Genomic DNA, 26898 nt, shown 5'->3' on the forward strand with positions numbered 1-26898 from the left:
ATGCAGGTGAAAGTGTGCAGATGACTGCACAGTGTTTTTTTTTTTAACTTAGGGCCTGTTTATTAAGCTGTGCTGTAGGCGCACAAACTTTAGCGCACGCTAAAACGTTTGCACGTCTACAGCATGGCTTAGTAAACAGGGCAATTAGATTGTAGTGGAGGTGTTTCTGAGGCAAAATTAACTCGTGGGAGAAAATAAACCATGCAGTTTTGGGATTTTCAAAACTATGGGGCCCTTCAACCTGGAACTACCACTGGCCCAGCGTGGGAGCCAGCAGTCGTTCCGCCCTCAGCATGTGCCATTTCCGGCGCTAGCGGAAATATTGAAAAAATTTCTGCAGGGGGTTACCCGACGGTAATCGAGCAGCATTGCGTTCTGCCTGGTTACTGCCGGGTTTGCACAGGAGCCCTTACCGCCACCTCAGTGGATGACATTAAAAGGGGCCCTGGAGCGTGGCAAAAATATCTGACGCTATTAGCTCAGGGCCCCTTTTACCACAGCTTAGCAAAAGGGCCGCTATGTGTATTATTTTAATCAAAAGAGGTGTTTGCAGAACAAGCCAGCATAAATCTCTTTGTGTACCTTTTCCTTTGGAAATGTGTACTTTCATTTTGAAAACTGTTGGCAAAGACCACGTGCGATCTCAGTTCATGTCTTAATCTGCTGAATGAAGCACTTCAGTGTATTTTTCACAAGATATATTGTAGCAGTCTGGGGGCACCCTAAACTTGAAGTCTTTGCAGAATGTGTGCTGGTGGGGGGGTGGGGTGTTGAGGAATCTGATTCCATGTTAGTTTGTCTCCTGTACTGATGAGCTGTATCCGAGGGGTAATCTATATGTTTTTGCTTTTCAGGATCACCACCCATCTCAGCAGGGTCAGTGTGGGCTGCATGGAATTTACCTTCGGGCCTTTTGCACAGGCCTTGACTCCATGCTGCAGCCATACCGGCAGGCGCTACTTGACCTAGAGCAAGAGGTAAGAGAATAATGTCTTGACAGTGTTTTATTTATTTATAACATTTGTATCCCACATTTTCCCCACCTATTTGCAGGCTCAATGTGGCTTACATAGTTCCGTAAGTGGTGATTACCAGTTCAGGATAGGAGAAATACATAGTTGAGGTAGAGGGACAGATTAAGTTAGGTTTTATAGGGGCTTAGGGAGATCCTGCTGTCTGAGATAGTTCATTATTTCTTTTCTCTTGGGTGAGAGGTGCATCAGCTTGAGGCATGTGTAGGTCTCTTTGTTAGAAGAGCTTCCTCATACAAAGCTGCAGGGTTCTACTTCATTTGCTTATTGGTTATTATAAGCACTCTAGTTACAACAGGTACCTTCATAAAGGTAGCAGAGGTGTTTTAAGTAATCCTTGTCCTTTCTGAATGCGCCAAGTTCTTCAAGGATCTGTCGAACTCATAATATGTAGGGAGGGGGAATGTTGTCTTACCCCATCCATCCTATTGGGTGTCTGAGACTGTTCCTTATCTTGTACTTCATTACAGTACTTAAGTACAATTGGCAGTACTTGTAACAAGTTAACAAGTTGCATTTTTTTTTACCATAGTTTTTACTTGTAACTTGTTAAATTTAAGCTGTACTTTTGTACTTAGTAACAAAGTACAAATTTGGAAAGTACTTAACAAAAAAAAAAAAAAGAATTTTCCATCCCTCTGCTTCTCTCCCTCTACAGGCCTTCCAAACAATGTCAGATGCAGCTTGCAGCTGATTGGGCCCGAGCTTCCGGTGCCAAAACCAGCTGAACTGGCACTGGAAGTTTGGGCTCAATCAGAGGTCTGATATCATCTGGAAACCCTAGTCCCCGCCCTCTACACCTGCCCAGAACAGCTGCTGATTAGCTGTTACTTTGTTGTTGTCAGGCTCAGATGCCTCCCTAGCCTGAACTGCACCTTCTCTGCGTGCAGGGCCTGCTTCCTCTCCCCTCTCATCCACCATGGTCCTGCAGCACAGTTTTGCTCCCTCCCGTTGCACCTCTGCCAGGCTCGCGCTAATTAACTACCATGGGAGATGCGCGGGACCCGGCTGTCTGCAGTGCCATTAGTGCTTCCTGCTCCAGGCCCTCCTTCTCTAATGTAAACTTCCGAGACTGGTGCAGGAAGCACTAACAGCGCTTCAGAGAGTTGGGTCTTGCATGACTCCCATGGTAGTTTATTAGTGCGGACCTGGTGTACGTGGGAGGGAGGGAGCGAGAGAGACTGTGCTGCTGTGGAGGGGAGGGGAGAGGGAAAAATTTAGGTAAAACTGGATGGGTAGGGAAAGAGAGTGACCCAGAGAGACGGGGTGATACTGGATAAAAGTAAGGGAGAGACAGAGGCTGTGAGCTGAAGGAGAGAGAAATTTTGCAAGACTGGATAGGTGGGGGGGGGAGAGAGAGAGAGATGAAGCAAGACTGGGTGGGAGGGGAGGGAGAGAAATGGGGCGATACTGGATAAAGAAGGGGGCGATAGAGGCTATGGGCTGGGGAGAGTGAGAGAAATTGGGCAAGACTGGATAGGTGGGAACATAGGAGTCAACTTTTCAAAATGATTGGGGATTCTAAACCCAATAGAAATTACCCCTCCCTGGACACAGTCAAAGGGTTTGGTCAATATTGGGGGTGCTCAAGCCCCCACAGCCCCCACAGAGCTGGAGCAGATCAGTGTTGAAGTTGGTTATAGTGGAAGAGGCGAAGAAGAGAAAAAAATGACACATGAGACCCTTGGAAAGAGAGTTAAAAGAAGACAGAAAAGCATAACCCATCTGTGCTGGTCAAGAGGGACTAAAAGAAAGCCAATTAGAAGGTAAGACCTAATTGCTCCTTTCACCTTTTTCTCCAAGGGACATGGTAAGGAAATTCTGCTTCTAGCTCCTGTTACTTGTGAGAAATGCTGAAGATAACCCAAACTTTGCCCATCCACTTTAACCTAACTGAGGCCTTAGGAGCAGCACTGCAGTTTCCAGTTTTCCAATTTCTTTATTGACTGTGTTGATGTGGGAACAGGAAAAGGACATGTGGTAGTGCATCCAATTCTTGGTGGGACAGGAGCAGATTTATTCCTCTAGTTTTTGACAGGCTGAATTTAACTGCTCTTTGTGGTTTTTTTTGGAGGTATTACCTTTACAGCTTTATTTTCTTGCAGTTCCTGGCAGATCCTCACCTATGCATCTCTCACGTCAACTATTCCCTGGATCAGGTGTGTTCCCAATCTAGAACCCCTTTTAGTTTCTGTTTCTGCTTTTGTGTTACCAGCTACAGAGCAGGTGGGTTAGGAAGCAGAATCATGTGCCATGAAGTGCTGGGTATCTGTAATAAAACATCTCTAATTATTATAGCTGTGCATGCAATGCATACATTTGATAAAGATCATTTTAGCACATATTAGAGAAGGTTTCTTTAGGGAATGTTACCAGGGAAAATGTTCCAACAACATGAGAAGGAAAAGGTTTTAAGATGTTTGGAAATTGGACAAGGAAGGTGAACAGTGAAGAAAAGACTATTGTATATAGGGATGAGAGTATCCTGAGAAAAATTTATGGGGAAAAAAATCTAAATTTATAAAATGTCTACAGTGTCCTTCTGAGTTCTCCAAAGCAGATTACAAAAAAATCCATATAAAATAATACAGTTCAAACATAATGTAAAAATGCAGTACCCAAAACTTGGAGGAAATGATTAGGTGCATAGGACAAGATCATAGAATAAATGGATGGATGGAAAGAAAGGGAGAAAGTTCTGAGAAAGAACTTTCTCTGGAAAAGAATTAGGAAGAGGACCAGAAAGAGTGGTGTGTCTAGAAATATTATTCCAGGTTCTAAAATTTGAAAATGTCTGCTAGTCTTTCCATGTTTGTATTGTTGTACATATTAGCTTTTAGAAGTAGAGGATCCTGTAGCTTTTGAAATCTGTTCCTCCAAAACCAACCTGAAGATCCTGATTGAAGATTATGGCAGATTTTCAGAATAGGCTGCTTAAGCCCCATGAATCTGTGGGGAATCATCTATCTTAAGATATCTTTTTAAATTGAGAGCTTGTTCTGTTAGTGACAAGTGTTATATTTTGGCCCATGTTTTCCAGTTCCAGCTCCTTTTCCCCTCAGTGATGATTATGTTGGAACAGATCAAAAGTCAGAAGGTGAGTTTGTTTTTCTCAGTTCTCTAATAATTAGAAAGATAGTGTCTTGAGAACAAACAATCCTGCTCCAAGAACTGGGCCTAGGCTGATTCATTTATTTCTCTTTCATTTTCCTAGCAGGAAGCATGGAATTAGCCTGCTATTGAGATAGACATGGGGAAAGCCACTCTTTGTCCCTGAGATCAATAGCATGAATCTTGCCACTATTTGGGATTCTACTAGGTACTTGTGACGTGGATTGGCCACTGTTGGAAACAGGATACTGGACTAGATAGACCATTGGTCTGACCCAATATGGCTCTTCTTATGTTCTAACTACAAGTAATAAAATGCATTTGGGGTTTGTTCACCCTTGAGTGCATTGTTTATAGCACTATCCTTTATGATACTTGTGTGTTTGTTTACAGAATAGCACTTAAGCAACTTGCTAGCACTTAAACACATTAAGGGGGGAACTGTATATCGTGCTGAAAAAATTGCACTTAGCACTATTCTGTAAATCTCGCCTAGAGTTAGGCGCGGTTTATAAAATTTGTGTACGCCCGTCCCCACAACTGAAATTTAAGCGCAACCATTTACACCAACTGAAACTTGGTGTAAATGCCCACGTCTAACTTAGGCACTGTCACAAAACGCTTAGCCACCCAACTGGGTTTACCCTGCGGCCACTTAGAGGGTCTATCCCCAGCACAGCTAACGTCTGCCTGCACCTGCTGCTTGTGCTGTTACACTAGCACCCTCCTCCCAGAGACTGGGTCCCAAGTGCCTCTGGGCGAGTCTCCCTCTCTGAGATTATCCCCAGTGATTACTAGGTTACTGGGACCACGCTCCCAGTAGTCCCACAGTACCTGAAAAGCACTCACAGACCCAACACACAAACTACCAGGATTCTTAGTTCAAACAAGCAGAGGCAATAAACAAAAAATGTTTATTTTCATGAAAAATACTGAACAGTGAACCATAAAAACAAATGGAACAAAAACAGCACATAATAATGGGTAACTGAATATGGATCAATTATAAAACTATCTAAACATTTGTTCACTACCTGAATAGTGCCTGGAGAGTACAGGTAATATAGCTGCTCACAGGTTATCAAATTTAACTGTTCACAGGGTCTTGGCAAAGAGATCTTTCTCTCTTTTCTCCCAAACTGAGACTGGAGAAAAAGCCAGTATATCCTAGCTGAATTTTGAGCTCCTGGGCCAATCAGAGCCCAGAACAACAAGTTTTAAAAAATAGCTGGCCACATCACTGCAGGTTACCTCTTATCTGTAACTAAAGAGGGAACAGTCATTTCTCGGTAACAGCTTTAAACATAAACATGCACCACCTGCTGGCCAAACTAGAGAAATACACTTCAAGAAATAATACAGTTTTACAGGCTTAAAAAAATCCACCGTTTTGTCACAGGCACAGATCGGGCATATTCTATAACACCGCGTAATTTTTAGGAACGCACATGACACGCCATGCGTCTCCTAAGGTCTTGCCCCCTTTTGAGAGCAGCACTTTAGAATTTACGCGCACCACTTTACACAATACGTTTAAAAAGTTGCGCGCATAAATTCTAATTAGTGCCAATAATTACTTGTTATCGCCCAATTATCGGCGCTGATTGGCTTGTTAACTAAGTTGCACGCACAATTTGGCTGCACTGCCAAATTTGCACATGCAACTTGAGTCGCCATAAATAGAATTCCCTCCATAAGTGCACACTTACCTGCAAAAGTGCTAGTGTTCTGTACATTTACACACAAAAAAGCATGTAAATGTGGACATCCAGTTATAGAATTGTCCTCCACGTGACTGTCGAAGTGAATATTCTGATGTACTCCACTTCTATAGAGCACTGCTCCTGCTCCTTTGTGACCTTTCCATCCTCCAGTTTGATATTTTTATTGAAAAGAAGGGTGATATATTACGTAAACTAAAGTAAACTGTTACTATGGAGGCTGCCTAAAAGACATATTCCATAGGGCTAAAAGTTTCTAACTGATGAACCTTTTCTATATACAGAGCATTCTATAAAAGATGTTATAGTTGGAATGAATTATGTCATTCCAAAGTTTTATAGCTGTGGGGTGGAAGTAATTTTGTCTGAGTGGTTATGGAGGCTGATTTGTTGGCGAGCTTCATCTGGAGAGGAAAGAATCTGCCTGCAGCAGTGGAGGAATGATAACACATTGGTTTCATTGTCAGTCAGTAATGGCAGCAACTTCTTCAGCCAGGGAAGCTGAAGGGAAGTAGGGGCTTCTCTGGGCACACAACCGATAACCTCCAGAACTGGAAGCTAACCGCTGCCCTTTGCTTTCATTCTTTGAAAATATAAATTTGTTTAGATACACCTGCTGAAAATGATTTCCCATCCCACTTCAAACCTTTTGTAGACATTTTTTTTTCTTGTTTTCTGTAGATCCATGGATGCCAGATTCTGGAGACAGTGCACAAGCACAGTTGTGGAGGCTTACCGCCTGCCCGCAGTGCTCTGGAGAAGTAAGGAGTCAAGACGTCACAGTAAGGCTTGGGTAGAGGCTTACTGAACAATGTTGGGTTACTGGAGGCAGGCAGGCTGGATCCAATATGGAGATTTTTAAAATAACATTCAGTGCCTTTCATACCGGGATCTGTATGCTTGTGATTCTTGCAGAGGTCAGAATTACAAATTTGAGAAGTAAAGTCACTGTGGTGTCTTAGAGCCATTTTGTTAATTATCCTGAGCAGGAGCTAAAAAATTCAAAGCAGAAATATAGAAGTATGCCACAAACCACCTGTTTTGAAGGAGGTTCTTTTTTTTTTTCAATTCTTTTTATTATTTTAACTTGCGTAACCCTAGTAGCGCTTTAGAAATGTTAAGTAGTAGTAGAACATGGAGGAAGTGACGTCACGAAACTGAATGGCTGCTTAGTCCCGGAGCTCCGTTCCTACCTCTGCGAAAAAGGCACTATTCGCTATAAATTAATCTCTCACAACATTCGCATGAAAGGCGAACTGGTGCTGAATTAATTGGATCCAGAAAAATGAGTAAAAGAAGCGGCGCGCTGCATCGGGAGAGCGAGCGTCTGTCGTCGAAGCAACCGGATCGAGGCCTAGCGCACCCCGCCTCCCCCAAGGTATGCAGACTCCCAGAAGTTAGCCAGATTTCGCCTCGCGAAGTGCGCTGCGAGCCCATCCCCGCTCAGGCTCCCTCACAGGAACTGACTCAATGCTTGGAGGCACTCAGGGCTGAAATTGTTGCGTCAAAAGACGAAATCCTGGAGCATGTGGATGCTCTGAGCGCCGAAATGAGGGAGCTGGGGGGGAGGGTTGAAGCTTTGGAAGAGCGCGCAGACGAGCTGGGGGAGAGACACGACGAGACAGACAAACGCTTGCAAAAATTGACAGACCAGGCGGAGGATCTGCGTTTGAAATTAGATGACCTTGAAAACAGGGGGCGCAGGCAAAATCTTCGCTTTCGAGGAGTTCAGGAAAATGGAGACCAGGAAGATGTCCAGACAGTGGTGCGATCTATATGTGCACAGTTGATGGGCCCAGATTTTGATACCAGTGAGATAGAAATGGACAGAGCTCATAGAGCGCTTGGGCCTGCGAGGGACAACAGACCGCGAGATATTGTGGTGCGTTTTACCAACTATGCTTGCAAAGAAAGGATTTGGCAAAAAGCTCGACAATCCACCAACCTTGAATTCAAGGGGGCCCGCGTTGCGGTCTACCAGGATCTTTCTCTGTACACCTTGACCTTGAGAAGGAACATGAAGCCGGTCATAGAGGTCCTAACTAAGGAAAAAATATTGTACAGATGGGCATTTCCGTTTGCAATTTGCTTTGAGATTAAAGGGGAGAAACTCCGCTGTCGCACTGTGGAGGCAGCATGGAAGAGCCTTTACGAGGTGGGATTAACATCTACAGAGAGTCCGCCGACGGAGTTGGCTCCCGCAACAAAAGCACGGCTGCAGAGATGGAAAAGAGTTGAAAAAGGAGCAAAGAAACCACGAAACCAGACCTGAGAAGCACCAACTGGACAGTGTGGTGCAAAGATAGCTCTGGAGTTCAAAGCCCCAGCAGGGGAAGCGATGACTTTATGATTAAGGGAGAGTGAGAGTGACTTAAACATTATCATACGAAATAAGACAGTGGATTTTCATATGTATCTGAGAAGATAAGTGGAGGTGGGGACGTGAGAAGGAGGGGATTGAGGGGTTCCGTTTATTTTGGGTTAAAAAATTGTAGTATAAAAAAAAAAAAAAAAAAAGGTTGGAAATCAGTTAGTGGAGTTTCTTCTTCAAAATCCCAAGCAGTATCTTAAGGAGCTGCTTGGTGGGTTGTTAAGAGGGAAGGGAAGGGAGGGAGGCAGGAGGGGAGAAGGAGTTAGGGTGGGTATGGAAGGGGGGGAGGGGATAGTAAGGGTAGGGAATAGTAGGGGAGAGAGGGAGCTAGAGTTAGGATTAAGTCTTCCCGGGGTTATAATTTATTGTTCACTGTACCGAAATATAAATGGTTGATTTTAGGGTTTGCACATATAACATAAAGGGGCTGAACTCTCCATACAAGAGGCACGCACTGATGCGGGAGTTGAATTTGATGAGACCGCGGGTTGTTTTCCTGCAGGAAACTCATTTTCAGCGAAGACACGAAGGGCTGTTGAATTTTAAACAATACCAGCAAGTGTTCTGTGCCTCCGATGTGGCTGGTTCTAAAAAACGTGGTGTAGCAATAATGTTTCATAAAGACACTCAGGTACAAGTCTTACACTCTAGAAAGGATAAAGAGGGCAGATTTTTGCTATTGCACGTGATGTTGGAGCAGGAGGAATGCACATTGGCTAATGTATATGCCCCGAATGAGAGGCAGGATAAGTTTTTCATGCGCCTGAGGAAGGAACTACAGGCCTTTGCTAAAGGTAAACTGATTGTGGCTGGTGATTTTAATGCCACCATGCAGCCAGGTTTAGATAGGTCAGCTCCTCCTGCTCTGATTGACCGTAAAAATTCTAGTGCTTTAAACTATTTGGTCGATGAGATGGGTTTATATGATCCCTGGAGAATTGGGAATACCAGGGGGAGGGAGTACACCTTTTACTCAACAGTACACCTCTCTTACTCCAGAATTGACTATGTTTTCTTGGACAAGGCATTGTCGATTGGAGGGGGAGGGGCTAATATAGGTCACATAACGATTTCAGATCACGCTCCAGTCTGGGTCAATATTCCATCATTGAGGGAGGAGCAGCGTGACAGAAGATGGACGATTAATAATTCTCTATTACAAGACCCGGAGCTGGTGGGGAGATTTTACCCAGTACTAAAAGAGTATTTTGACATTAATATAGATTCTGGACCATCTCTGGGTAAAGCAGTAGCGAGAGGGTTTTTTCTCAAGCAGGCTGGTCAAAAAGCTCGAGTTCATAAGGAACGCCTGTCTAAATGTATGGATAAATTGGGGGAGCTAGAGCTTAAATATAGAGATACTGGGTCGGTGGCCGATTATCGGAGGCTGCAGGCTATGAGACTGGAGGTGACTGATCTGCATGAGGATAGTTTGAAATTTGTGCACGCAAGGCTTAACCAGGTGTACTATGCAGGTGCTAATAAACCTGGAAGATTATTGGCCACTAAGTTACGAAAGATGAGATCTGACCGAAATATACTAAGGATGAGGGGTACTAGAGGTGAGGTGGTGCACAAATCCACACAAATCAGAGATTGTTTTGCACAATATTATGAACAATTGTATCGAGAGGATGCTGCTGTACAGATTGATAAAATAGATGAATATTTGGAGGCGAGGGGCTTGAATGTGCTTTCTGAGACACAGAGATTGGACCTGGACCGACCGGTGGGAGTAGATGAAGTTATTCAGGCCATCAAGAATCTGCCAACGGGGAAAGTGCCGGGGCTAGATGGTTTTACAAACGAATTTTATAAGACATTTGTAACCCAACTAGCGCCCTATTTGACTTTGATCGTTAATTCGGTGCGAGAGGGAGCTCCACTGCCATTGACGATGTTGGAGGCATGGGTGGCAGTAATACCAAAGCCTGGTAAGGATAGAACTGAATGCTCTTCGTACCGCCCAATATCGATACTCAATACGGACGTAAAAATTTTGGCGAAGGTCCTGGCCACTAGGTTAGGGAGGCTCTTGCCTTGTTTAATTCACCCAGATCAGGTAGGCTTTGTAGCTAACAGACAAGCTATGGATAATATCCGGAGAACAGTGGACCTTTTATATGCAACTCGGACGAGGGCTAACCCGGTGGTTTTACTGGGGCTGGACGCTGAGAAAGCCTTTGACCGGGTCCACTGGGGGTTTCTTGACAAGGTCCTAGCTAGGGCTGGGATAGGTACCCAATATAGAACTTGGATTGGGGCATTATATACGGGGCCACGGGCTTGTGTGAGGGTGAATGGGGGACACTCGGCGATGTTTCAGCTAGGAAGGGGTACGAGACAGGGGTGCCCGCTGTCTCCCCTACTCTTTGCTCTGGCAATGGAGCCCCTGGCGGAGGCGATTAGAAAACATCCAGACATAGCCGGGGTGAAGGTGGGAGGACAAGAATATAAAGTAGCGTTGTTTGCTGACGATGTCCTCCTGTCATTAACAAACCCGCTGATCTCCTTACCTAACCTCATGAAAGTGATACGGGAATACGCGGAAATTTCAGGATATAAACTTAATGCTAGTAAGTCTATAGGAATGGCAGTTGGGGTGCCTTCGAGTGTAATGGAGACTTTGAAGACATCCTTCCCTTTTAAGTGGGAGGAGAGTGCATTGAGTTACTTGGGTGTGAAGATCACTAGTAATATAGCCGCTCTGTTTGATAATAACTACCAAGCCCTTAAGAGGGAGATACAGAGGGATCTGGACAGATGGTTGGGTGTGGGACTGTCTTGGTTCGGGCGCATTGCAGCAATTAAAATGAACGTCTTGCCCAGGCTGCTATACCTGTTCCAGGTCTTGCCTTTGAAGGTGTCTAGATCCTTCCTGTCTGGCCTTCAGGATATTTTGATCCGATTCATTTGGAATCATAAAAGACCACGATTGCCCCGAACATTGCTATACAAGAGTAGGAGGGAGGGAGGCCTTGGAGTCCCCAACCTGACGTGGTATTATTGGGCGGCCCAGGCGAGAGGTGCTATAGACTGGTTTAGAGGGGAGGACCATAAAAGATGGGTGGCTATAGAGCAAGCTTTGGTGGGCTCGCGACCCCTGAACCATTTAATGTGGCTACCTAGCAAACATAGAGGAAGGACAGACAGATTTCCTCCCACAGTCCAGGCTACGTTTCATTATTGGGACTCTATGTTCACAGACCGTCAACCGATATTATCAGGCTTAGCCCCAATTGCAGATAACCCCTCCTTTGAACCGGGTGTGGGTAGTAGACCTTTCAGTGACTGGGCTGTAGCAGGCCTGGATTTGTTAGGGCAGTTACATGTGGGCGATAGGGTGACCCCTTTTGAGAACTTGATGAAAGATTATGGACTTAGCTCCGGTGATCACTATGCCTACTTGCAGCTTCATCACTTTCTCAAGGGACCTGTTTATGGTATATGCTTAAAACGTGACACACACCCGATGGAGGAGATTTGTGTAGACACGAAGCGTACGAAGGGTCTGATATCCTTTTTATATGATTACTTAATGCGGCTTTCGAAACCGCATGTATTACATAGACAGAGATGGGAGCAAGAACTACAATTTACACTTCCTAAGGCCAATTGGTTGACTCTGGAAAAGAATATTAGGAAGGTATCATTAGCAGTGGCCTTACAAGAAAATGCGGTTAAGGTGCTATACAGATGGTACTTGACTCCTGCTAGACTACATCACATGAATGCTCAAATATCACTTAGGTGCTGGCGAAACTGTGGAGAGGTGGGAACTGCAGGGCACATTTGGTGGAAATGTCTGAAAGCACAAGCTTATTGGAGAGGGATTCAAGCACGCCTTCAGGGATGGATTGGCAGGTCTGTGCAGTGGCATCCCTCGATCTTTTTGCTGGGGGCACGACCTGAAGGTCTTGAAGCCCACCAGTGGCTCCTGGTGCGGGCCACTCTCAATGTGGCAAGGGTGAATTTGGCTCAAAGCTGGAAATCCCCTATGGTCCCCTCAATGGTAAGATGGATAACCAAGGTTCGCTATACCTGTGAAATGGAACGGTTGACTGCCGTAAAACGAAGAATGCTGCCTAAATGGCAGAGAATTTGGGAACCCTTTTTGGCTAAGTGCGTAGAATAATATATGTTTTGGATGTTATAAGAAATAAGAGGGAAGACGGGTGGGAGGGGGGAGGGAGGTTTAGAGTTGATAGAGGGGGGAAGGGATATAAAGGTGGGGTAGATGTAAATGTAAAATCATAAAATCTTTGAAGTACTGCGAGCTCCATATCTGAAACTGTTAATCTGCTAACACTGTTATTAGTTATCTTGATTAGTTTGACCTGGATTGAAAGTGAATCACTATACCTTATGGATATTATGTAAAGAAGGTTAAAACTTATGTTGGATTAACAATGTTGAATAAAGACTTCTATAAATTAAAAAAAAAAAAAAGTAGTAGTAGAACATGAGAGCTGCAAAAAACAAGCTACTGTGGTTATTCATAGCCTTAATTAAGAAATCTTTGATTGAAGAAAAGTGTCCAAAGTAGTCCATTTTTTAATTCTGGCTGGTAAACTGCATTGTTGATTTTTGGTTCTTTTTATATTGTCCTTGAGGTTGTGGTTTATTTTGACAACTATAAATCATGATTTACACTTTTAACCTGCTTTTCTCAAATATGATCCAAAGTTGCTTACAGTAGTACAGACCTCGGCAAATTTTTCATTAAGTCTAGGAACCAGTGTCTAAGACATTTCTCTTCTCTGTTCCCACCCTTCCAACATTATCCTCAGTGAAGTTTGGGGGGTGGAATTAGCAGTAGCTCTTTTAGAAATGGACTTACTAAGATTCTTTTTCCTATTTTGTGCCTGTAGGCAAAGACACTTCAATAAACAAGTTCCTTGAGGTGCCTCTGCTTGCAGAATTCCATAGACTCCCATAGGTGAAGCAAAGAAGCAGTTGCCTCTTTGTTTCACCTATCTTCATAGCCTGGGTCCCCATCGGTTTTTCTCTCATTCCCCTTTCCCAAAGCCTTCACCAAGTCTGTCTCTCTGTCTCATACCGTTATCCCACAGCCTTCACCCAGTCAGTCTGTCTCTGATACCTTCACCCCACAGCCTTTATCCAGTCAGTCTGTCTCTCTCTCATGCCTTTATCTAGTCAGTCTGTCTGTCTGTCTCTCTCTCATACCCTCATTCCACAGCCTTCACTCTGTCTGTCTCTTATACCCTCATCCCACAGCCTTTATCCAGTCTGTCTCTCTCTCTCTCTCTCTCTCTCATACCCTCATCCCACAGCCTTCACTCTGTCTGTCTCTTATACCCTCATTCCAAAGCCTTTATCCAGTCTGTCTGTCTGTCTGTCTCTTTCATACCCTCATCCCACAGCCTTCACCTCTGTCTGTCTCTTATACCCTCATTCCAAAGCCTTTATCCAGTCTGTCTGTCTGTCTGTCTCTTTCATACCCTCATCCCACAGCCTTCACCTCTGTCTGTCTCTTATACCCTCATTCCAAAGCCTTTATCCAGTCTGTCTGTCTGTCTCTTTCATACCCTCATCCCACAGCCTTCACCTCTGTCTGTCTCTCTCTCTCTCTTATACCTTCATCCCACAGCTTTCGCCCAGTCAGTCTGTTTGTCTTTCTCATACCCTCATCCCATAGCCTTCACCCAGTCAGTCAGTCTGTCTCTCTCATACCCCCATCCCACAGCCTTTTCTCTGCTGTGCACAGCGATTGGGCGCTCCATATATTTGAACTGCTCAGTGCAGGGAGCTGGGGAAGTCTTGTGGTTTCAAATCCTGCAAGACTTCCTGAGCCCCTTGCACCGCATGGCTCTAGTATATAGAGAGCCCCATGCAGGGCGGAGGGAAGCAGTTTTGGACAGCACTGCGGTAGAAAAAAATATTCTTTGGGGGTATGAAATCCCAGGCATCGGAATGCAATTTCTAGGCACCATGGCGACCTGGCACCTGGAATTTGTCTAGCTTAGTAGTAGTAGCGTATAAACTGTGCAATTAAAATAGTACATACTCTAGCATAGAATCCTACTATATAAATGGAGGAGTGGCCTAGTGGTTAGGGTGGTGGACTTTGGTCCTGAGGAACTGAGTTCGATTCCCACTTCAGGCACAGGTAGCTCCTTGTGACTCTGGGCAAGTCACGTAACCCTCCATTGCCCCAGGTACAAATAAGTACCTGTATGCAATATGTAAGCCGCATTGAGCCTGCCATGAGTGGGAAAGCGCGGGGTACAAATGTAACAAAAATAAAATAAAGAGTGACCGACGTGCCGCGCATGCGCAGAACAGCAAGTCACAAATCTCTTCCGAGTTCCGACGTTGACCAGCGAGCACCGGGCGGGCGGGGATCGTCCGACAGCAGCTCTGAGGCGCACTCCGTCTCTGACAGGTACATTGAGCTGCTGCCGCTGCTGTGACCCGGGCACTTTCCTCTGCCACCATCGCCCGGGGCGGCTTTCCTGGGCTGGGGCTCGGCTGCACCCGGCGTTGCTCCGACCGCTTTCTTGCCCGTTTTAATGGGCTGAATGGCTTGTCAATAACATAAAACAATGGCATATAAACAATTCCATCATTTAATCATAATAAATAGGAAAAAAAATAAGGGGAATTTCTGTAACTGGGCATCTCCATCTAGATGCCCCAAGGCAACATGATAGAAACCTATTCTATAGCGGCACAAGACACCTAGGTTCTAACGTAATCCAGTATTGATGTGCCTAGCATATAGGCACCTGCACTTAAAGTGTAAGTGCCTAAGTGTGGCAGGGATGTGTGGTATGTGGGAACCCTGCATATCTCCTGCACATGCTCTGCCCCTGTGTACACTTCCTTGCAGATACGTGTTATGTGGGTATTTGCAGAATATGGCATTAAGGGGCCCTTTTATTAAGCGGCGGTACCACGCTCCAATCTGGAGCTGCTGCTGGCCCAACGCGGGCGCCAGCAGTACTTCCACCCCCAGAGGAAATATTCTGTAACATGCTACGTGTAAATTCTAAGTCACATAGTTGAAAGGGGGCATGGAATGGGCGTTTCTAAAATCTGTGTGCATTGTTATAGAATACACCCAGTCTGTACTTAATTTAGGCATCAGCATTTACACCAGGTTTTACTTGGCGTAACTGCCTGCGATTAAATTTAGTCGTGCGGCTGGGCACTCAATGTATTCTATAAACTGTGTGGAAATTTAGGTTTATTCTATAAAGTACGCCTAAATTAAGGCATACTTTATAGAATGTGCGTAGGCGAATTTCATTTCAGCACCAGATTTTTAGGTGTGATATATAGAATTTAGTCCTCAGCATCTAAAATTGTCTTCATTCTGACTGAAATCATACCTGTGTGTCCTGTACTGGTGCTGCATACTGACAGGCACAAACTTTCCCTTAATATCATACAATGGATTTTTTTTTGGAGGGGGGGGGGGGCACATAATTTTGATTTGAAGGTTTCTTGCTGAATTTTTGATGTGTATTAAACCTACTTCTAGCTCTGTCAGCTTCTGTGAATTATCCTGAGTCATGTGGAAAGGAAGTGGAGCAATTACTTGAAAGTGAGTCCTGAGAGCCAGCAAGTGGAGAGCCTGTGGACATGGTCTTTATTGTGGGGCTGTATGGCTTTGGGCTTTCAGTTAGGCTTTGAGAAGGTTTTAGTGGAGTACGCTTCATTGGTGCTGCTAACCTTTGAGCTAGTTGATTTGGTGTCATAACATATAAAGCGTTGTGAAATGCATTATGGGAGGATTTTCCACTGTGCACGAGATCATGTCCATGTATGTCTGGCTGAATGCTTGGGTGCCTGTATGAACACAGCTGTGCTGTAATGTTACCTTCCTGTCCGTTAGCATGTATAGTGCTAAACCAGCGACTCTTTCGCCCCTCAGAATCCTGGCAGTGTGTCATGGGGTCATGTACAAACAGCTCTCAGCCTGGATGCTGCACGGGCTTCTGCTGGATCAGTATGAAGAGTTTTTTATCAAGCAAGGCCCATCCTCTGGGAATGTCCCTGTCCAGCCAGAGGAAGAGGAAGAAGATTTGGGTATTGGAGGCTTGACAGGGAAACAACTGCGAGAACTGCAGGACCTGGTGAGATCTTTCGGTGTTTCCTCCTGTTTTTCTAGATATCTCTGATGTATTTCTCTTACCTCTGCACATCTCAGCGTGGTTTCTTTGCTTCACTCCTGCATCATCAATTTTTAGTGCTTTTAATATTCAGCAAAAATCAAGTGCGAAACAGAGAAAAAAAAACCCCAGAAAAATTTAGGCAGATAAAGACCGTATGACCTATCCAGCCTACCCATCCATGCCATCTGCTGTCCCTATCACACCCTTAGAGATCCTATGTACTTGTCCCAAGCTCTCTTGAATTCAGGTACTGTTTTCGTCTTTGTCACTTCACTTGGGAGGCTGTTCCACGAATTCACCACCCTTTCCGTGAAGAAGTATGTCTTCAGGCTACTTCTGAATCTATCTCCTTTCACCTTCATCCTATTCCCTCATGTTGCAGAGCTTCATATCAATTGAAAAGGACTCACTTCCTGTGCATTTATGCCATGTAGATATTTAAATGTCTCTATCATATCTCCCCTCTCCCACCTTTCTTCCAAAGTTTACATATTGAGATCTTTAAGTTCGTCTCCATATGCTTTATGTCGAAGACCACTGACCACTTTAGTAGTTGCCCTCTGGACCAACTCCATCCTGTTTATATCTTTTTGAAGGTCTCCAGAATTGTACACAATATTCTAAATAAGGTCTCACCAGAGTCTTATACAGGGGCATCATCACCTTTTTCCTACTGGCATTTCCTTTCCCTGTGCACCCAAGCATCTTTCTAGCGTTCACCGTTGCCTTTTCTACCTGTTCAGCCACTTTAAGATAGTCACATACAATCACACCCACGTCCTGTTCCTCTTTCGTGCACAAAAGTTATTCATCTCCTAAACCAGTGGTTCCCAAACCTGGTCCTGGAGGCGCCCCAGCTGGTCAGGTTTTTCAGGATACCCACAGTGAATGTTCATGAGAAAGATTTCCTTGCACTGCCTCTACTGCATTCAAATCGATTTCATGAATATTCATTGTGGGTATCCTGAAAACCTGACTGGCTGGGGTGCCTCCAGGACCAGGTTTGGGAATCACTGCCCTAAACTGTACTGTTCCCTCGGGTTTTTGAAGTCCAAATACATGACCCTACATTTTTTAGCATTTTAGCTGCCAAATTCCAGACCGTTCCTCTAGCTTCACTTCCTCATGTTATCCACACTATCAGAGGTGTCTATTGCAGATATTGATATTTTCTGCAAAGAGGCACACTTTATCAGACAGCTCTTTAACAATATTGCTCACAAAAATGTTAAAAAGAACTGGCCTAAGAACCAATCCTTACAGCACACCTCAGAATGAGCTCCATTTGCCACTACCCTCTTTCGCCTTCCACTCAACCAGTTCCTAACCTAGTCAGTCACTTTAGGGCCCATTCCAAAGGCACTCAGTGGGCCTTTTACAAAGGTGAGCTAACGTTTTTAGCATGTGCTAAAAATAAGCATATGCTAAACACTAGAGATGCCCATATATTTCTCTTGGCGTCTCAAGAGTTTAGAATGCACTAAAAATTCTACCGTGCCTTTGTAAAAGACCCCCTCAGTTTATTTATTAGTCGTCTATGCGGAACCGTGTCAGTGGCTTTGCTAAAATCTAAATACATCACATTTAGCGCTCTCCCTCGATCCAATGCTCTGATCACCCAGTCAAAGAAATTAATCAGATTTGTCTGACAAGACCTGCCTCTAGTGAAACCAAGTTGCCTTGGATCCTGTAATCCATTGGATTCCAAAAACGTCACTATTAATTTACTTACCGTAGAAGTCAGACTTACCAGCCTTTAGTTCTCACTCTCTTTCTTACTTCCGCTTTTGTGGAGAAGGACTACATCTGTTCTTTTCATTACTCCGGTCCACTCCTGACTCTAGAGAAGCATTGACGAGGTCAGCCAGCGGAGCCGTTAGAAGTTCTCTAAGTTCCTGCAGTACCCTCGGATTTATGCCATCTGGCCTCATCGCTTTGTCCACCTTTAGTTTTGCCAGCTCCTCACGAGCACAGTCCTTTGAAAATCGTTCAGGGACTACCACCCCTCCATTCCTATTTGTTTGTCTTTTGCGGTCCTGTTTCTGCAACTTTCAGATATATGAATTACAGATTGTCCGGCTTTAATTACATCACCACAGTATCAAGCTTGGAGTTTGACTTAACCAGTAAGCGTAAAAGCAGTTTTATATTCAAGTAACAGGACCTAGTGGACTAGCACAATTCTGTACTAAGTGCCATTTTCCGAACGGCTTCTTTTTTGGCATTTCCCTAAAATCCAGGAAGTCGGAAAGCAACAGCAAGAAGGGAATGATAACCATATCAGCTGTCATCTTGGAGTGCAGCATTCTAATAGCCATACTAGTCCTGATGAAAACTCTGGACCTGCTATTCAAAAGATTTATGCACCTAAATTGGACTCTTTGAAAAGTTACTAGGTCTGAGTGCTTAAACTTTTATTCAAAATTTCAGTAAACTCTTAAATTTAGAAATGTAACAAGTGAGTGGCAAGTTCAGGGCAGGGAAAAAAAGTTAGGAGCTTTGCACTTATTTTCAGCACTAGGCTCATAAATTAGACTCCTAAATGTAGGCAAACGAACGGCATGGTTAAATTTTCTAAGCATAACTTTTAAGCTTCTAAAGTGAGATGAATTTTCAGCTGAAAACTTAGGCTGTTAAGCTCCTGAAAATAGGGTCCCCCAAACTTAGGAGCCCAGCTTGCATTTTGTGATACCTTTTACTGAACCAGCATAAAATGTTTGTAAGGATATGTTGTACATGAGCTTTCAAATCCATGTGGTTCCCTGTTCATTCACTTCCATCTTAAGAAGGTCTTAAAAATATTTGTACTCCATCAACTTTGAATTATGTTTATGGTGGGCCAGTTTAAAAGAGTTACTTCTGGCTATTATATTGAAAGACAAGATTTAAAATGCAAAATAGGCTCCTAAAATATTGATGGTTGTCAGTTAATTGTCAGTAAAATATATGGTCTGCCCCCAACTTTTCTTGTGCATTACTGTTCCAGTGTGGTCTGCCCTCCCTCTCCCCAACTCTTTCTTACTTTACTCCTGTAGGATTTTTGTGGTTCTTCTTGTGATTATATTCCCTTTCTGGTCTGTAACAGCGTCTGATTGAAGAAGAGAATATGCTGGCACCATCTTTGAAGCAGTTCTCTCTGCGAGTAGAAATGCTGCCATCTTATATTCCAGTGAGGGTTGCAGAAAAGATCCTCTTTGTAGGCGAGTCTGTCCAGATGTTTGAGAATCAAAATGTGAATTTCACCCGAACAGGTAAGAAATATCTGTGTGTTTGAGAAATATCTTTGCTAGTGCAATAGACCGACAGATTACTACTACTACTACTACTACTATTAAACATTTCTATAGCGCTACTAGACTTACGCAGTGCTGTACAAATCAACATGAAAAAGACAGTCGCTGCTCAACAGAGCTTACAATCTAAATTGGACAGATGAACAGACAGGGGTGGGGAAATTGCAGTGGTAGGGGTGATAAGTGAGGGTGTTGAGTAAGAGAGTCATGGTTAGGAGTCGAAAGCAGTAGCAAAGAGGTGGGCTTTAAGCCTAGACTTGAAGACAGCCAGAGACTAAGCCTGACGTACTGGCTCAGGGAGTCTATTCCAGGCATAGGGAGCAGCGAGATAGAAGGAACGGAGCCGGGAGTTAGCAGTGGGGGAGAAGGGGGACGACAGGAGACATTTACCCAGCGAACGGAGTTCACAGGGAGGAGTGTAGGGAGAGATGAGAGCGGAAAGGTACTGAGGAGCTGCAGAGTGGATGCACTTGTAGGTCAAAAGCAGAAGTTTGAACCATATGCGGAAGCGGATATGGAGCCAGTGAAGCGACTTGAGGAGAGGGCTAACGTGAGTATAGCGACTCTGGCAGAATATAAGACGCGCAGCAGAGTTTTGGACAGATTGAAGAGGAGATAGATGGCTGAGCGGGAGACCAGCGAGAAGCAAATTGCAGTAGTCTAGGCGAGAGGTGATAAGGGTGTGGGTAAGGGTTTTTTTTTAAAGGTAAGATTAGGGTCCTCCCTTCTGATGCACCATGTTTGCCTGTCCTTGTGACCCTGTGACTAGACTGGGTGCATGCTACAGTGAAATCTGGATTCCTCCTTAGGTTCCATCCTGAAAAACCAGGAAGACACTTTTGCTGCTGAGCTTCATAGGCTCAAGCAACAGCCACTGTTCAGTCTGGTGGACTTTGAATCTGTGCTTGATCGAATCCGGAGTACTGTTGCTGAGGTAACCAAATGTTTTCTTGTAAACTGTTTTTGTAGGAGAAATCCTAGATCTTCTAATAAAAAAAAACTCATTACTGAGATGTAGGTTTTACCATATGGACAATGGCGTATAACCATGGCATTGAAAAAAAATCCTTTCAGTATGGTATACCCAGATTTTGTATTCTACACTAAATTGCATGGAACTATCATCTTTTGTAAACCAAAGCAGTGAGGACCTTGCTGTCTCCCCAACTGTAAACAACAGCGTCTGTTCAGAAGATTAGAGAGGTCCTAAAAGCAGTAAGCTCTGTCAGTACTTCTCTCTCCCTTTTGTCCCCTGTCTAGCACTTGTGGAAGCTGATGGTGGAAGAATCCGATTTGCTGGGACAGCTGAAGGTATGAACAGATTATTCGAATGATATGACTCCCCAAACTGAAATAACATGACATTATATTATCTGTAGTTTGTGAGGGGGTATTAGGAAAGCCCTCCTGCCACTCTTCAGGCCCCCGTCAGTGAATAGATGTGAGATCTTTAATCTTTCATACATTGTGTTGATCTCCTCTCTAACTCATTTATGTACAGCGTTATATTTTGATGTCTAACAGAGATTTGACAAAGGAAAAGTAAAGCCGTAAGCCCTGTCAATAAGGAAACTTAAAATTTAAACAGCTTCCACCAACAGTTCCTGAGGTTTATGGTCCTAAGACAGCACTGCACTATCAGTACTGTGTTCTGCCTTGTGACGGCACCAAGGACCTTCTCCAAGGTGATAGTGGTTGTGGAGCGGCCTTGTGCAAAGAGGGCATCCTGGTCCTTCCTGGATGACTGGTTGATTCGAGCAAAGTCCTTCCAGAAGAGTCTGTCGTTGCACAAGTGGCCATTGGAAGTCCCATAGTTGGAGGAATTCCTTACATCCTCGTGTGCAGTTTGAATTTCGATCTTCTAAGTGTAGGTTAATATCTCCTATGACCAACACATTAGGGTTTGCTACACATGTATTTGATATAAAGTCCAAGAGGTTTGTCTGGGCTTCTTTCCAGTTTCCTGGGGGTCTGTAGAATATGATACAGCTCATATGGTTGAGTAGGGTTTTTCCTTGTATCCTAATCGAGGCAGTTTTGAGTTGTGGTGTTATGGATTTTGCAAAGGTTTTGTTAGTGAGGTGGGATCTGTAAATTAGTGCGCTGTCTCCTCTTTTTCCCTTTCTGGTCCAATGTAGGATTTTGTATCCTGGTGGGCAGAGGTCCAGGTTTATGAAATCTTCTTGGTTGTGAATTCATGTTTCGTTGATGAACACTAGATCGAGGTCTTCCATCACTATCCAGTCTGTTAAGGTTTCTGTTTTGTTTACTGCTGATCTGGCGTTTATGTAACCCACTTGAATTCGTTGGTATGTATCTTCTGTTTTTGTGATTGTGGGGAGTTTTATTAGTTGTCGTTTGTTTGGTGGGTTGGATTTGTGTGGGCCATTTTTTGCTGACTGTTGTGTTTGTTTACAGGTTGGTACCTTTCGTTTGTGTGATCTGTTGTCAGTCTGGTAGAAAGTGGTAAGTCTGGTTTCTGGTACTGGTTGTGTAGTATGGGTATAATGTTTTGTTCATCGTGAGGTATTGCTCCTATTGCTTGTATTAGTGTCAGGGTATATATTCCTAGGAGTAATTTTATGGTGTCCATAACCAACTTTTTAAATTTTGTGTAGGGCTGTGTGATTTGAGTTGTGCTGGTTTGTATGAAAACTGTGGTGGAGAAGGATAGTGAAATGGTGCAATGCTCTCTTTAGGCCAAAGCTGAGGAGCTGGGGTCCTTTGTAACTAGCTGCGAGAACTAGTTGAGAGAAACTGGAGTTTCTGGAGAATATAATCCTCTGGAGGTGGAGATTGAAGGAAGGTGATTATCTGAAAGTGGAAATCGACTGGGTTTCAGGTGCTTTGTCTCAGAGGTTGGGCCTGGAGCCTGTTGGTTGAAGAGGCATATTGGGTATTCCTATGTGCAGAGGTGTTTTCTCTTTTCCAGCTGGTGCAGTCGTTCTCTGAGGTGTAGGAGGTGAGACACAGCTCCTGTGATCAGGTTCCCTCAGCGACGCTCCAGTAGTCGGACTCCTGTGATGCAGGCTTCTGCTTGGGATGCCCATAGCGTGGTGATCTGATTCCTGTGGATCTATTTCTGTAGATCCTTCCATGTTGCAGTTTGGTTCCTGTTGTGATTCCTGTGGATCTATTTCTGTAGATCCTTCCATGTTGCAGTTTGGTTCCTGTTGTGGTTGGGCTTCTGCAACACAGGTCGCTGTAGATCAGCCCAGGTGTGTCGCCCCGGTATATGCAGATCCACAGTGTTGTATTTGCTCGCTTGTGGGCTGCTCACGGTGTGCTGCTCTCTCTACTTGGTGTGGTGGTACCACTCCTTCCACAGTTGGTCTCCTTTATAAACATATTTATATCATTTATAAACATATTTATAAATGATCTAGAGATGGGAGTAACTACTGAGGTAATTATATTTGCAGATGACACAAAGTTATTCAAAATTGTTAAATCGCAAGAGGATTGTGAAAAATTACAAGAGGACCTTACGACACTGGGAGACTGGGCATCCAAATGGCAGATGACATTTAATGTGAGCAAGTGCAAAGTGATGCATGTGGGAAAAAGGAACCCAAACTATAGCTACATAACGCAAAGTTCCACATTAGGAGTCACTGCCCAGGAAAGGGATCTAGGCGTCATCGTTGATTTGTTGAAACCCTCTGCTCAGTGTGTGGTGGTGTTTAAGAAAGTAAATAGAATGTTAGGTATTATTAGGAAAGAAATGGAAGACAAAAATGAGGATGTTATAATGTCCTTTTATTGCTCCACGGTGTGGACTTAGTGGTTAACAAAAATATCTAGTGTTGCTCTTTGTAATTTAAAAATTTCTCAGAGTTGTTTCCCTCCAACCCACCACTTGATCTTTTATTCGCCACTTGAGATCTTGCACGATATGGCCCCTTTTTAGCAGCTGTGGAATGCATTACCTACTGACTTGAAAACTACTAGCGAAATAACCAACTTTCGTAAATCTCTGAAGACATATCTCTTCAACAAGGCCTACAAAGAAAACCCATAGCCTCATTAAATTACCTCGCCAACCCAACCAGTTAAGACATTCTACCTCTATACTTACCCACCTAACTCCTTCCTTTTTATTCTGACTTAATCTCTGTACTTCACTAATTGTATCTACTATCCTGGAATGATAATGTCATAACAGGACTCTGTAAGCCACATTGAGCCTGCAAATAGGTGGGAAAATGTGGGATACAGATACAATAAATAAATGTTGCACCAGAGGTGCTTTCTCATGCTGTGTATCAAATCCTTTATTTATGTTCTGTCAATTTTTTAAATTACAAAGAGCAACACTGGATATTTTTCTTAATTGTTGTAAGTCTGGCTGGGCTCAATGTTGAGACAGAATGTATGACATTGGTTTGAAATGTGGGGTCCCTTTGGTGGGTTTAGGAGTCAGCTGGTACTATACATTTACATATGAGAGACTTGGCCACCATCTTGACTGCAGTAAGTAATCATGTCGGCAAGATGAGTCGGATTTTTTGAAAGGCAGACTTTTGTACTTAAAATTATTAAGTATAGTATAGTTTATTCATATGAAAGGAGAGGTTTTAATTACCTTTGTTTTTCTAGGGGGTTGTCCTTGAAAAAACTTCATAGCGAAACACTCCCTGAGCCCACAAAATTGAGATGAATACTTTTACTTTATATGAACTGTCATTTAAAAATAAGTGAAAATAATATTAAGAAGTTGTAAGGAAAGGACCAATGACAAAGTGTGTAAATTATGGAAGATGAAGTATATTGACCCTGTGTGGCGTTGCTGAGGTCCATAAAACTATCATTGTGTGATTGATTGGACCTGAGAATGTTCAGGTTATTGTGAGAAGTTGTATGAGTGTTTGTTTGACACAGACTTTGGCCATCAACGATGTTTGATGAAAATAGACTGACAGATAAAGACTTTGAAGGTTTAAAGGAGTAGAGGAGTAGCTAAGTGGTTAGTGCAGTGGACTCTGATCCTGGGGAACTGGGTTCAATTCCCACTGCAGCTCCTCGTGACTCTGGGCAAGTCACTTAACCCTCCATTGCCCCAGGTACGAATAAGTACCTGTATATACTATATAAACCGCTTTGAATGTAGTTACAAAAACCACAGAAAGGCGATATATCAAGCCCCATTCCCTTTCCCTTTCCATATAAGTGAAGAGAATATGATGATATCAAACCTATTGCTTACGCCAGAAGTCTATCAGCTGAAAATGTTAAGTTAGAGGCATCTGATGTCGATGAAGTGCTGAACATTGACAATGATGCACATCTTGTGCATTGTTTCGGTGAAGTAGAGATTGCTGAAATAGTATTAAATAAAGATAAGTATATCGATAGTAATGATTATGATGATGACATTATGAATATAGGAAAAAAACTCCTTATAGACGATATAGTAAAAATGTGGGACTAATTAATTGCAGGCATAGAACAATGTGCATTTAGCAGCTGGCATGAGATTTATGGCAGTTTACTTGACTAAAGAGAGACTGGTCAGACAGAAGCCTATATTAATTAGACAGATGGCACTGGAAGAAGTCTTTAAAAAGGCTATCTTTCACAGTGCTGCCAAAGCCTGAAGGTGATGCATGTTTAGCTTGGTTTGAGCCTGTTTATATTTGAAGTTCACTGAATGTTTCACTTTGAAATTAAAAAAAGTATGCTGGCAACTTTGGAGCTGATTTTCAAAAGAGAAAAACATCCAAAAAGTGGCATAAATCTGCATTTGGATGTTTTTCTCACAAAAACGTCCAAATTGGTATTTTCAAATCCAATTTTTAGATTTTTTTTTCTATGAAGTCAGTCAGAATTGCATTCAAATCACAGGGGTGTGTGTCAAGGGCATGTTAAGGGCAGGATCTGATTGTTCCTAACACTTGTACGTTTTTCAGCCATAATGGAACAAAACAAAAAACCATCCAGGTCTAAAATTAAGATGTTTTGAGCTAAACATGATTTTGTAACGAATGAGGCCCTAAATGACCAGATGACCAATGGAGGGAATTAGGGATGACCTCCTCTTACTCCCCCAGTAGTCACTAACCCCCCTCCCACCCCATAAAAATGTGATTAAAAACATTACTTGCCAACGTCTATGCCAGCCTCAGATGTTAGGCCCATTAGAAGAGCATGCAGCTCCCTGGGGTAGTCTAGTGGTGGGTGCAGCGCACTGCAGACAGGTGGACCCAGGCCCATACCTCCCCCTACCTGTACACTTATGGAGGAAACTGTGAGCCCTCCAAAACTCACCAGAAACCCACTGTACCCACATATAGGTGCCCCTTTCACCCGTAAGGGCTATGGTAGTGGTGTACAATTGGGGGTGGTGGGTTTTGGGTGGGTTTGGGGGGGGGGGGCTCAGCAGACAAGGTAAGGGAGCAATAGTGAGATGTGTACCTGGGAGCATTTTATGAAGTCTACAGCAGTGCCCCCTAGGGTGCCCTATTGCTTTCCTGGGATGTCTGGGGGACCAATCTACTAAAAATACTGGCTCCTCCTACATCCCAGGGGCTTGATTTTGTGCGTTTTGCACTTGGACATTTTTTTTTTTTTTTTTTCGAAAATGGACCAAAAACCAAAACATCCAAATCACAAAATCTTGTTCAAAACAGTATTTAAAAAAAAGACGTTTTTCTTTTCTGAAAATGACCACCTTTCCTATTCAGATTTTGGACATTTTTTGGAAAACGTCCAAAGTCGGACTTAGATGTCATATGGAAAATGCCCCTGCCACATGATCTAGCTTTTTCTGACTTAAACTAAACCATTCCAAAATCCAAACAATTCTGAATTCCAAAATGTGCTTGGTCCAAAAGATTTTGGATAAAAAATTGTGCCACCCTTATATGATTGGGACTTTTTTATTTTATTTTATTTTAGATAATTAAAGATTTTTACCTTCTTGGGAGAGGGGAGTTGTTCCAAGCCTTCATTGATGTAGCACAGAATATGTTAAAAACTCCACCCACAGCTGTGACAGAACACGGTGAGTATTGTTCATCAGTCCTTATTTGGATTTAGCTTATACCTTTTTCAGTAGTAGCTTAAGGGGAATTATGTTCAGGTATACTAAATATTCTCCTCTCCCTGGAGGGTTTATAATCTAATTCTGAACCTGAGGCAGTGGAGGGTTAAGTGACTTGCAACAGATCACAAGTAGCAGCAGTGGGATTTAAACTGGGTTTCCCTAGTTATCAGCCTGGTGTTCTAACC

At 43.5% G+C, this 26898-nt stretch overlaps 1 protein-coding gene across 1 annotated transcript in view; it reads left to right on the forward strand.

Annotated features, from left to right (window-relative positions):
* TUBGCP4 (tubulin gamma complex associated protein 4) overlaps positions 1 to 26898 on the forward strand; it is a 63953-nt gene that overhangs the window by 14592 nt on the left and 22463 nt on the right. The window contains exons 3-11 of the mRNA XM_030189636.1: positions 855 to 977; positions 3137 to 3190; positions 4072 to 4128; positions 6545 to 6624; positions 16135 to 16336; positions 19461 to 19626; positions 20478 to 20602; positions 20929 to 20979; positions 26566 to 26671. Coding sequence (XP_030045496.1) covers positions 855 to 977; positions 3137 to 3190; positions 4072 to 4128; positions 6545 to 6624; positions 16135 to 16336; positions 19461 to 19626; positions 20478 to 20602; positions 20929 to 20979; positions 26566 to 26671 — 964 coding nt within the window. The remainder of the gene's footprint in view (positions 1 to 854; positions 978 to 3136; positions 3191 to 4071; positions 4129 to 6544; positions 6625 to 16134; positions 16337 to 19460; positions 19627 to 20477; positions 20603 to 20928; positions 20980 to 26565; positions 26672 to 26898) is intronic.

Source organism: Microcaecilia unicolor, chromosome 1 (assembly GCF_901765095.1).
Source record: "Microcaecilia unicolor chromosome 1, aMicUni1.1, whole genome shotgun sequence".
Taxonomy (NCBI): Eukaryota; Metazoa; Chordata; class Amphibia; order Gymnophiona; family Siphonopidae; genus Microcaecilia; species Microcaecilia unicolor.